The sequence below is a fragment of the Bos grunniens genome, chromosome 26 (genome assembly GCF_055505025.1).
Source record: "Bos grunniens cultivar Pamir isolate PY7600 chromosome 26, Bosgru_T2T1.0, whole genome shotgun sequence".
NCBI classification, from domain to species: domain Eukaryota; kingdom Metazoa; phylum Chordata; class Mammalia; order Artiodactyla; family Bovidae; genus Bos; species Bos grunniens.
In genome coordinates, this window is record NC_141190.1 from 10,866,701 (window position 1) to 10,879,443 (window position 12,743).

The following is a 12,743-nucleotide window of genomic DNA, read 5'->3' on the forward strand; positions in this document are numbered from 1 at the left end:
TCACAAGAGAATCATAAAAATATTTTTGAACAAACAACTTGATAGTCATATAATCATGTTTGAAATCAAGACGGCTCTAATTTGTAAACTGATAGCAAAACATCTCGAGATGCTGATACAGTGGCTCTTTGTAAGGGAAAAAAAAAACCTGACTTGAAGCATTTGCCAATATTTGTTGTTGACAACTGATACATGATTTTGTTGAAGATGGAATATTTACATATTAATCTCTAAACCTACACACATACATATACCATTCTGTACGAATATATCTGCTTGATTCTTCGTCTTATTACTCAAAGGAGCCTCAGAGGAACGGTTTGTCTTTTGGGGCAGGATATGGACGGGACAGCCTCTTTATAAGAGCAGTGCAACTGAAAAGACAGAACACTGATCCTTTCCTTCAGGAGAGATTGACTTTGAAACATCACCTTTTTTTGACTGATGTGGAGAGTCCAACATCTTTAGTGTCTCCCCCAGAAGGATTGTGACCACAATGAACTCCACTGAGCAAAAAACATTGGAAATACAAAGCTCTTCGAAAATGTTACCCATGGCAACCAACCTTATCCCCGTACCATGGGTGTCCCCAGAGTGAATGGTCTGCAGACCCATAATCCAAGATTGAGACACAATCCAGGCCTTTTACTACTTCTTCATATGAGATCACAAAGATTATGATGCTTTCCTTAGCATTAATTCAATCTGGGAAAATTTTAATCTCTGTGCAATATCCAGGGAAGTCTCACCATCCTGAGAAGAAAAAGAAACTGTAGTTATCGCCAAGAAAGTCAAATGTCAATGCAAAGGATCTAGTAAATAGTTTAGTGTGATTGACTCAGGCTTGGCAAGGGCTTTGAATGTCACTGGGTTCTAACTTTAATGGGATAACTTGATTCCTTAATAATTTGCTATTAACAACTTCAGGGGCAATTTATTTATGTCAACACAAGGCCAACGTTAGAAGGTGATGCTGCTGGAAGGACCTCAGACCGTGGTCCACAGATCCTTACCTTATTCTTTATCATGGGGTTTGCACGGGCTTCAAGGAGCAGAGGAATGAGCGTTTGGTTTTTCATTTCACAGGCATAGTGTAGTGCAGTGCAGCCATACTGAAACACAAAAGACCAACAATACAACGGCTCCATCAGAACCTTACACACCGTACGTGTGGCTTCTTCAGCAAGTACTTTTCATATTTTGTCTTACACAGCTAAGCCAAACCAACAGTCTGCAAACCATCCATGTGCAATTGCATTTCTTGTGCTCAAAAAGCCTGTTCTGCCTCAGTGTGTATATTATCAACATCCTGTAAGTCATCCATATCGTCCCTTCTTGTTTTCTGTTGCAGACTAAACAAATTCCGCTTATAAAAGGCTGATGCTGAACTATCCCAGGGTTTCTTTCTACAATTCTGGACAATCACCACCTTGATTATGTTACCATCTTTTCTCTTAAAGAGTTCACAAGTTTTTACAAATATCATCCTTTATGGTTCATAATCAAAATGCCTCCAGTCTGAAGAAGGTTGCTGGTGCTCAGATGTTATAGCATACCTACGAGATCAGTGCTGGTCCACATGGTCATTGCTCATCCTTGCTTTGTTGTAGCTTATATTATGTTATAAGCTTATATTATTATATTATATTATAGCTTATATTATGCTATACAATAGCAGATCTACTGCTGCTGCTGCTGCGTGGGTCTAATTTAAAACACTAACTGACAGTCAAAGGAAATTTATAGCTGAGATATTCATGCCCCAAATTTTGTCTTTTAAAAAGCAGCCAAATAACTATGATTTTGAATAATAATATTCAAGAAGTGAAGAAATAGTATGCGTGACTGTCAAGACTAATAAAATTGACTCTGGATCTTATTCCCCAGAAATTCCTCTAAGATCATAGGAAATAATGCTGCAAACACTTATTTTTTATTAAATGATAACATGTTAAATGAAGATCTGGATCTGAGTTTTTCCATGTGAAATAAATAGGATCTAATTACCTAAAAATGCAATATACTACATTATTTAGATTTGGAAAATGGACCTTAATATTTAGATGGTTTTTGAAAAATAGTGGGGAAAGAGTGTGTCTGCATGTATGTGCTTGTGTGTATGCAGAAATGTGATTTTTCTATCAGAGATGGAGAGAGGCATAGATAGTGAGAAAAATGTCCTAGGGAAATTTCAGTCATAGGCAAAGTTGTAAACCTTTTTTAAGGGAAATTAAGTTTGCAATTATTATTACGAACACATTTTTTAAAATAGATACATTCTCTGTTGACTCATTTATATGCATCCTTGGTGTAGCAAGTTGAAAATCATCAACTACTAAGTTAGAAACTAAGAAGCTCTGGATGAAATGATCTTTCAAGACATTACACGTGTTTTACATATTTTAGTTGTACAAATAACACTAAATAAGCAGAATCGTGAATTAGACAAGACATCAGAAGTCATCCAATACAGTCTGTAACCACAAATGGTTAGACAATACTTAAAGCAAACACTATTAAAAAAAGAGAAAAAAAGAAATACAACTTTTGAATTTAAATAAGAAGACCAAGCAATACCTGCAACAAACCTTTTAGGTTTTTTAAACATCTTACTTAATACATTTTAAAGTTATCTAAGAAAATGATGATGCACAGTCTATCTAAATTAATCCAAAAAATTCTACCTTAAATAAAAGGGAAAACATTAATTTCACAAATGTATTCTCTTGGGCATTCTCCTCCTGTATCTCTCTCTCTCTGTCTCTCTCTCTCTCTCTCTCTCTCTCTCACACACACACACACACACACACACACACACAGAGTGTGTTACCTCCATTTAAACATACAGTCTCTAACCACAAATGGCTAGACAATACTTAAAGCAAAAACTATTAAAAAAAAAGAAAAAATAAATAAATATACCTTTTGAATTTAAATAAGAAAACCAAGCAATACCTGCAACAAACCTTTTAGGTTTTTTAAATATCTTACTTAATACATTTTAAAGTTATCTAAGAAAATGATGATGCACAGTCTATCCAAATTAATCCAAAAATTCTACCCTAAATAAAAGGGAAAACATTAATTTCACAAATGTATTCTCTTGGGCATTCTCCTCCTGTATCTCTCTCTCTGTCTCTCTCTCTCTCTCTCTCTCTCTCTCTGTCTCTGTCTCTTTCTCTCTCACACACACACAGAGTGTGTTACCTCCATTTAAACAATACCGATATAACCAAAACTAAAATTACAATAATGCAAACATGGGTAGGGACATTTTTTCATCACACAAAAATGGTAATAAACATGCACACACACAGATGTACACAGCATAAAATACACAGCATGGATGTACACAGCATGGATCGTAAAGAAAACCTAAGAATATTGGTTTTCTTAGGATCAAATTTCAACTTGCGTGCCCTTTCAATAAAGAACTGGGAATCAAAGTTTCATTTTACTAATATAAGCAAAATTTCATGCCAGTAAACTTCTGATCCCTATATTATCATGTAAGAGAAGATGAGTACACGGGTATGGAGCAAAAGGTGAAAACAAAATCTTATATTTAAACAAGAAGAAAGTAGCTTACACTGCTTCTGTTATCACTGTTTTTACTGTCATTTGGATTTCTCTTTGACCTTTGCCCTTATTTTTCCTTGGTTTGCAGTTGGGGACCTTCTCACCAGTGGGTTGGGGTTTTGGCTGCAACAGCTGTTAGGATTCATTGAGCACTTACTGTGTGCCAGTTACTCTGCTCAGTGCATCACATGATGAGCCTTGTAGGAACTAGTGATGTCCCCATCTTACAGATAAGGAAACCCAAGAGTCAGGTAAGTTTAAAACTTGCCACAACTCGCATATGTAACAACCGGCAAGGTTTACGCACAGGCATTGGGGTTCCAGCTTAACTACTGAGAATGCACTTTTGTAATCAGAGCCTCCATTTTTATTACCTTCCCACTACTGGTGGAGCAGTTCTCTTAAAAATGTCCTATATTCAATAAAAGTATTAATCCCATGAGATCAGTGGCAATCTCAAGGTTGCCTGACATAGTAAAAATGAAGAAGAAAAAAGAGGGCAGGAGGGAGTGAGGCAAAGGAGGGAGGGAAGAAGAAAGGCAAGAAAGGAGGAAGGAGCAACTAACTGTTCAAGTGTTTCACAAAATAAAAAACAAGCAACTTTATAGATGACAAGTATTGTTGTTCAGTTGCTAAGTCATGTCTGACTCTTCTGAGACAAGTATACTACCCATAAATACCATTTTGAATGTTATTTCAAAGTGACTAAAAATGTAAGCTTACACAGTCTATGGCATTAACGTCAACACCAGCATTAAGCAGCATTCGTACAAGAGCCTCATTCTGCTTCGTCTTTGACACCTGTTACAACAGCAAGCACAAGAAGAACAAGAGAGGGTTATTTACAAACATTGTCTCCATCTTATATCTGGAATATTCCCATCAATAGGCTTTATTTTAATCCCAACATCCCCCTGCATCTATGAATCATTCTTAAATTCTCCCCACCCCACCCACTGCCCTCCCATAACAACTAGGGAAAGCCATAGTTGTCAGAGTGTAATCCTGGAGTAGCAGCATCAGCATCTGGGGACCTAGAAATGCAAAATCTAGGGCGCCATCCCAGACCTGCCAAATGCTACTGAGGCTGGAGTCCAGTGACCTGTCTTTCCTTTCCTCACTCAAAACCTTTCTATAACATCCCGTCGCTCTGGGGACAAAAGCAAAATCTTCAGCCTGTGGCAATCCCCATATATTCCACCCTCCGCTTATGGCCTCAGCCATCTCAGCCACACCCCCTGGCTCACCTTGCTCCAGCCACATTGGCCTCTGTTAGTCTTTCATCCAGAGAAGGCAATGGCACCCCACTCCAGTACTCTTGCCTGGAAAATCCCAAGGACAGAGGAGTCTAGTAGGCTGCAGTCCATGGGGTCGCTAAGAGTCAGACATGACTGAGCGACTTCACTTTCACTTTTCACTTTCATGCACTGGAGAAGGAAATGGCAACCCACTCCAGTGTTCTTGCCTGGAGAATACCAGGGACGGGGCAGCCTGATGGGCTGCCGTCTATGGGGTCGCACAGAGTCGGACACGACTGCAGCGACTTAGCAGCAGCAGCAGCAGCAGCAGTCTTTCATCCCCACAGGCTGCCCTGTGCCATAGAAGAGTTGCACTGAATGTTTCTTCTGCCTAGAAGCTTCCTCTCTTTCTTCTTTGCCTGGTAAATATCTCACCCTATGCCCCTCTTCCTCCAGCAGGCTTTTTCTGACCTACCTGTCCAGGCAACATCCCTCTCCATTGACCACCTCTGTGTACCAACTACCTCACGAGAATTTCGTAAGTTTCTTTCACTGTTTGATTGAGTGACTCATTCTTCACTACCATCTAACTCTCATGAGGACAAGGACCAAACCTGTTTGGTGCATCATTGTATTCCTAATACCCAGCACAGTGTCTGGCACATAAAGAGTTCAGGATGGGGAACACATGTATACCTGTGGTGGATTCATTTTGATATTTGGCAAAACTAATACAATTTGTAAAGTTTAAAAATAAAATAAAAAAAAATAAGTATGTGGTGAATGATTGAAAACATGAATGAAATTAACTAGGGTCCTCGGAAATCCACTTTTTCTGCCTAGTCCTCTGAGATTCTGATCACAGGACACTTTGAGCATCCCCCACCATTCCACTGTGTAGGGAGCATGGCTGTCCCTATTCAAGTGGGTATGTCCTGGAGTTAAGCACCTTTATCATTTAGGAAGCTCCTTAGAGCTGACTGTGGCTCAGACCATGAACTCCTTATTGCCAAATTCAGACTTAAATTGAAGAAAGTAGGGAAAACCACTAGACCATTCAGGTATGACCTAAATCAAATCCCTTATGATTATACAGTGGAAGTGAGAAATAGATGTAAGGGCCTAGATCTGATCGATAGAGTGCCTGATGAACTATGGAATGAGGTTCATGACATTGTACAGAAGACAGGGATCAAGACCATTCCTGTGGAAAAGAAATGCAAAAAAGCAAAATGGCTGTCTGGGGAGGGCTTACAAATAGCTGTGAAAAGAAGAGAAGTGAAAAGCAAAGGAGAAAAGGAAAGATATAAACATCTGAATTCAGAGTTCCAAAGAATAGCAAGAAGAGATAAGAAAGCCTTCTTCAACGATCAATGCAAAGAAATAGAGGAAAACAACAGAATGGGAAAGACTAGGGATCTCTTCAAGAAAATCAGATACCAAAGGAACATTTCATGCAAAGATGAGCTCGATAAAGGACAGAAATGGTATGGACCTAACAGAAACAGAAGATATTAAGAAGAGATGGCAAGAATACACAGAAGAACTGTACAAAAAAGATCTTCACGACCCAGATAATCATGATGGTGTGATCACTGACCTAGAGCCAGACATCCCGGAATGTGAAGTCAAGTGGGCCTTAGAAAGCATCACTATGAACAAAGCTAGTGGAGGTGATGGAATTCCAGTTGAGCTATTCCAAATCCTGAAAGATGATGCTGTGAAAATGCTGCACTCAATATGCCAGCAAATTTGGAAAACTCGGCAGTGGCCACAGGACTGGAAGAGGTCAGTTTTCATTCCAATCCCAAAGAAAGGCAATGCCAAAGAGTGCTCAAACTACCGCACAATTGCACTCATCTCACACAGGAGTAAAGTAATGCTCAAAATTCTCCAAGCCAGGCTTCAGCAATATGTGAACCGTGAACTTCCTGATGTTCAAGCTGGTTTTAGAAAAGGCAGAGGAACCAGAGATCAAATTGCCAACATCCGCTGGATCATGGAAAAAGCAAGAGAGTTCCAGAAAAACATCTATTTCTGCTTTATTGACTATGCCAAAGCCTTTGACTGTGTGGATCATAATAAACTGTGGAAAATTCTGAAAGAGATGGGAATACCAGACCAGCTGACCTGCCTCTTGAGAAATCTGTATGCAGGTCAGAAAGCAACAGTTAGAACTGGACATGGAACAACAGACTGGTTCCAAATAGGAAAAGGAGTACATCAAGGCTGTATATTGTCACCCTGTTTATTTAACTTGTATGCAGAGTACATCATGAGAAACACTGGACTGATCTGATCTGATCTGATCCAGCTGTCTTCTCTTTGCCGTTCCCTCCCACCTCAATATCTGCCTTTCTCCTCCTGTCCTCTGATGTAACACAGTCCTTTCTGATCCCTTCCCAGATTATTTCCTCTCATGTCATTTATTCCTTATGCATCACAAATTTACAACTTCAGTTCAGTCGCTCAGTCATGTCCAATTCTTTGCGACCCCATGAATTGCAGCACGCCAGGTCTCCCTGTCCATCACCAACTCCCGGAGTTCACTCAAACTCATGTCCATCGAGTCAGTGATGCCATCCAGCCATCTCATCCTCTGTAGTCCCCTTCTCCCCCTGCCCCCAATCCCTCCCAGCTTCAGGGTCTTTTCCAATGAATCAACTCTTCGTATGAGGTAGCCAAAGTATTGGAGTTTCAGCTTCAGCATCAGTCCTTCCAATGAACACCCAGGACTGATCTCCTTTAGGATGGACTGGTTGGATCTCCTTGCAGTCCAAGGGACTCTCAAGAGTCTTCTCCAACACCACAGTTCAAAAGATCAATTCTTCAGCGCTCAGCTTTCTTCACAGTCCAACTCTCACATCCCAACATGACCACTGGAAAAACCATAGCCTTGACTAGAAGGACCTTTGTTAGCAAAGTAATATCTCTGCTTTTCAATATGCATCAGAGGGCAGACGTACTGAAACCATAATCACAGAAAACTAGCCAATCTGATCACATGGACCACAGCCTTGTCTAACTCAATGAAACTAAGCCATGCCATGTGGGCCACCCAAGACAGGAGAGTCATGGTGGAGAGCTCTGACAGAATGTGGTCCACTGGAGAAGGGAATGGCAAACCACTGCAGTTTTCTTGCCTTGAGAACCCCATGAACAGTATGAAAAGGCAAAATGATAGGATACTGAAAGGGGAACTCCCCAGGTTGGTAGGTGTCCAATATGCTACTGGAGATCAGTGAAGAAATAACTCCAGAAAGAATGAAAGGATGGAGCCAAAGCAAACACAATATCCAGTTGTGGATGTGACTGGTAATAGAAACAAGGTCCGATGCTGCAAAGAGCAATATTGCACAGGAACCTGAAATGTAAGGTCCATGAATCAAGGCAAATTGGAAGTGGTCAAACAGGAGATGGCAAGAGTGAACGTCGACATTCTAGGAATCGGTGAACTGAAATGGACTGGAATGGGTGAATTTAACTCAGATGACCATTATATCTACAACTTCAGTTCCCATGAATTAATATAATACATGTACAGAGTTGACTCATTCACTGTAATTCATCTTTTTTGCCCAGGCTCCAGCTTTAAACACTGTACTGTTTTAGAGAGCAAGTTTGTGTGTCAACAAATTCTGAAACAGCCTGACCAATCATGGTTGAGACTTTTTCCTCAAAATCTCTAAAAAGGCTTGGAAGTGAAGGCAGATTCCGCCCCCCCCCCACACACACACACCAAAACTACAAACATTCAAATGCTGTGGACTAAATATACATTTTTAAGAACTTTTTGAGAGTATAAACAGATTATATGTTTGTCAGTGAATTATAGTTTTCCCTCTCTCTCATAAATCCAAGCCTCAGAATCAATGTTGCCAATTTAATTATAGTTCTTCAAAATTTATAACATTTAATTACTCAAGGAGATAATCACATTGCCTAGTGGCAGAGTTTGTTCTGGAGCTTATGTTGACAAGAATAACTAACACCTATAGTCTATTAGCCAGAAGGGAAGGGAGTTGGTCACTTAACTGAAATAAATTGCATATATGTTGAGTCATCTCTCAAACGTGGAGCTTGCCAAAAGAAGAACCAGATGGGAAAAACTGAATGAGTCAGTGCAAACCTGTCACTCTATTTGGGGAAAAAAAACTCAAGCTTAATTTTCTATTCATAATATGACTATATTCATATACCAACTGCATCTTTCTTTATGCAAGCAGATTACTGCACTCCAAAGATTCCTGCAAGCATGAATAAATCTACCAAGGGGAAAGGTGGGCTTCAAATTCTCCGTAAAGATCTCTTATGTTTTTCAGCTTCTGGTGCATATCTCCTGGGATCTGTTTTTTAATTCACACCAGGGTGGGTCCTAAAAGTCAGAAACTCAGAAAGACATGTACAGACTTACACTCTCCTTATAAAAAAAAAAAGAGAGAGAGAGAGAGAGAAAATAAACAGTAGGGAGGGGATTTTTTTAATATTTAGAATTTTTGCTTTTCCTTCAGAAGATTCGTAATCAAAATTAATTTATTTTTCCGAATAAACATTGCATAGATTATTTTATCATTGACTGATTGACCTGGGTTCCTTTCTTCTTGCTTTACTTCAATCATAGTATTGCATATATGTTGGTAATGCGATTTATAGAATACAAACCAAGAGCTTATTTTTGTTACCATTTATTTACATCTCACCAGTGTAGCAAAAATGACTCATGCTGACGATCTCTTACTCACTTATCTCATGAGTATTGTACTCACCATGAGGAAATACCCAATAAGCAGGACAGGCATTAAGAGGATAATGAGTAGATAATCAAAGAAGGTAAATCTTTTCTTCACGGCATAATGCAAGCAGGTTCTCTGTTTCTAAAAAATCCATAAAAGGACCCTTTATTAATAAAACACTTTTTCAAAAGTCAGATTTTTAAATTATAATATCAAACAATTTAGTCTGTGATTTTTATTTTTGTGATACCCGTGGCACCCTTTTTTGAAGAGTACATCTAATGAGTAAACCCTGCTTTCCATTGACCAGAATGTTGAACACAGTACAGTCGAAAGGAAAAGTTGGGCCACAGAAGAAGACAGTAAATAAAATGTACATTTTACGAATTATCAAAAGATGGATTATCACACTCAGTTTGGGGGAAAAATACATTGAGATATAAACAAAGGACTGAATTTAGTATGAAAATCTATAGTTAGTCCTTAATCTGGGCTTCCCTGGTGGCTCAGCAATAAAGAATTCAACTACAATGCGGGAAGTGCAGGTTTGAGACTTGGGTTTGATCCCTGAGTCAGGATCAGGAAGATTCCCTGGAGGAGGGCATGGCAACCCACTCTTGCATTCTTGTCTGGAGAATCCCCAAGGACAGAGAAGCCTGGCAAGCCACAGTCCATGGGATCACAAGAGTCAGACACGACTTAGCAACTAAGCTACCACCACCACCCCTCTTTAATCATCAATGGTACACACCAGAGCTTTTTGTTTGTTTGTTTTTAAGGACTCCGGTTAGGAGTGCTTACTCCTAACTCCTAGGTTAGGAGAACTTCCTGAAGGCAGTTCCTAGACCCAAGAAATGAGAAAGCATCAGTTCAAATTATTAATGTATAAGAATTAATAATAGGGGAAAATGTAACAGATTAAACCTTTTTAAAAAACATTAAAAATATTTTTTAAATTGCAGACCAAATACCACTTCTCATAAAATCTCTACTTAAGTATCCACTGAAGTCCTTTCCATCATCTCCATGAGCAGGCTGGCTCAGGTTCTCTGCCAAACAGAGCTAAGCTGCCTCCTCAGCCCGTCTTGGTGTTGACAAACATCTCCCTCTCTCAGCTTCCTAACCACCAAGTCTCCTGAGAGGGCATGAACCCAGACACATCTGTCTTGGCTGCCCGCTCTCACCACAAGGCCACCCACCTGGTTCCTCAGCTGGGTGCTGGGGCAATCATGTCACACTCCACTAAACTGCCTATCTGTTAGCCCAGCCGTGACTTGCTTTTAAACCCAACAACACAGAGAATAGGAAGCACAAATAAGAAAGTCCAGCAGTGATCCATTTTCTGATAATATATTACTCCAAATGCGGAGTTTGAAGTGACTTGGAAGGGGCAGGTGGGGCCTTATGGGCTATTTTCTGCCATTGAATGTACTCGAGTTGGTACTGGGCATTCACAATTATTACAAAGAGTGACTTTTAATATTTATTCAGTGTCCTTTAAATGTCAGCTTTACTGTGATGCCAGAATTGGACATTCCCATCAGGTTCTGAAAGGATGTTCACGGCATCTCCTGTCTGGTTTCAGGTAGCTTCATATTTATTCTTTGCAAATGTCTTACTGAAATTCTTTTATTCCATAGGCAAATTATAGAATCTTCTGGAGATCAGAACATTGACATAGTAGACAAAAGTCTAACTAATGAAATAGCAGCACCAGGTCAATACTTGTTTTCCAGGGACTCTTGCCAATTACTTTTGTAATAGTGAGGAAGTTGAGCAGGGAAAGAAGAAGGGCAAAGAGAAGCCTGGGGAGGAGGAGAAGGAGGAAAAGAAAGGAAGATACTCTTTGCAGACAAATGAGTGAACCATTCCTGTTTTGTTTTGTTTTTTCCATAAATGCAAGGACATAATCGCTATAAAACCAACAAAATACGCCTGCTCATGGAACTATACCTACCCATGGAATTAGGCTTTATTTTGCTTTTTAGCCCAATAACATGGCCTCAATAAGTGTCAGTCTCTCTAAAGTAAGGCCAAAAAAAATTTTGTTTATATTAAGAACTGCGAACAACAAGCAAATGACGCCCACTGCTTCCACTGCGCCAAGGGGAAAGGCATCACCGCGGTCACAGCCTCACCTGGTTTTTGAGATTCACATCAGCATTCCTTCTCAGAAGGAAGGAAACAATTCTCATGTGCCCCCGCCTGCAAGCACAGATCAAAGGGGTGTCTCCATTAAAGCCGTCTTGGATGTTGATATAGCTGCCGTCTTCCCTCACCCACCGCCACACTTGACCCAGGTCATTCTGATAGGCCGCCTGGCAGATGGGCTGAGGAGAGGAAAACAAAAGCAGGCTTTGAAACAGGAATAATTAAACTACAGCCAAAAAAAAAAAAAATCACCTGATACCTTGAAATTCAGTGTTTTGGAACACTTGTCCTCTGCTTTGTAGATGAGATCTTGGGTCTCCATTATGCCTAGTCTTAAGTCTAGGACAAGCATAAGGACACAAGGAACCTGTTATGATTTCCTAAATTGCTTGGCACACAGGCATGTTCATCCAAGACCAGCGAGTGAAAGAATGGCTACGATATTACCAACTCAGTAAGGAAATCATGTGTTGGGTTCATGGATTAATGTCTGTCAGGAAAGCAGGATTTTACTTAAAATGAAATCAGCCTATGGGAGGAGTTCAGGGCAGCACCAAACAATGAGTTAAAGACATATGACCACCTGCTCCCTTCCAGCACACCCCACCAAGGAGCTCTGCACAGTGGGAAAGACCTATTTCAGACAAATAATATACAAATAATGAATTATATAATTAGTTGCAATTAGATGCTTTTTATTTTATAAAGCATTATAAGGAACTTTGCAAAACACAGTGGGAGGTTCTGAGCCTACCTAATCTTGCCTAATTTTCCCTCTTTGCTCTCCCTCTGAACTTCTCTCTTTTTTTCAATTTGTTGTTGTTTAGTCGCTAAGTCATGTCAGACTCTTTTGCAACCCCATGGACTGTAACCTGCCAAGCTCTTCTGTCCATGAGATTTCCCAGCCAAGAATACTGGGGTGGATTGCCATTTCCTTCACCAGAGGGTCTTCCCAGGGATCGAACCCACATCTCCTATACTGGCAGATGGATTCTTTATCACTGGGTCACCAGGGAAGCCCATGTTTAATTTTCCCATCAGG

General features: G+C 40.0%; 1 protein-coding gene across 3 annotated transcripts in view; it reads right to left on the reverse strand.

Moving 5' to 3' along the window:
- Positions 1–619: 619 nt before the first annotated feature.
- The window catches only part of ANKRD22 (ankyrin repeat domain 22), a 29,194-nt gene continuing 17,070 nt past the window's right edge, over positions 620–12,743 (reverse strand). The window contains exons 2-6 of one of the 3 annotated variants that reach the window (XM_086378443.1): positions 11,689–11,880; positions 9,584–9,691; positions 4,303–4,380; positions 1,014–1,112; positions 620–753 (exon numbers count right to left, since the gene is read on the reverse strand). In XM_086378443.1, coding sequence (XP_086234569.1) covers positions 676–753; positions 1,014–1,112; positions 4,303–4,380; positions 9,584–9,691; positions 11,689–11,880 — 555 coding nt within the window. In that variant the 3' untranslated portion in view covers positions 620–675. The remainder of the gene's footprint in view (positions 754–1,013; positions 1,113–4,302; positions 4,381–9,583; positions 9,692–11,688; positions 11,881–12,743) is intronic. The other 2 variants (XM_086378444.1, XM_086378445.1) reach the window with 2 other exon arrangements.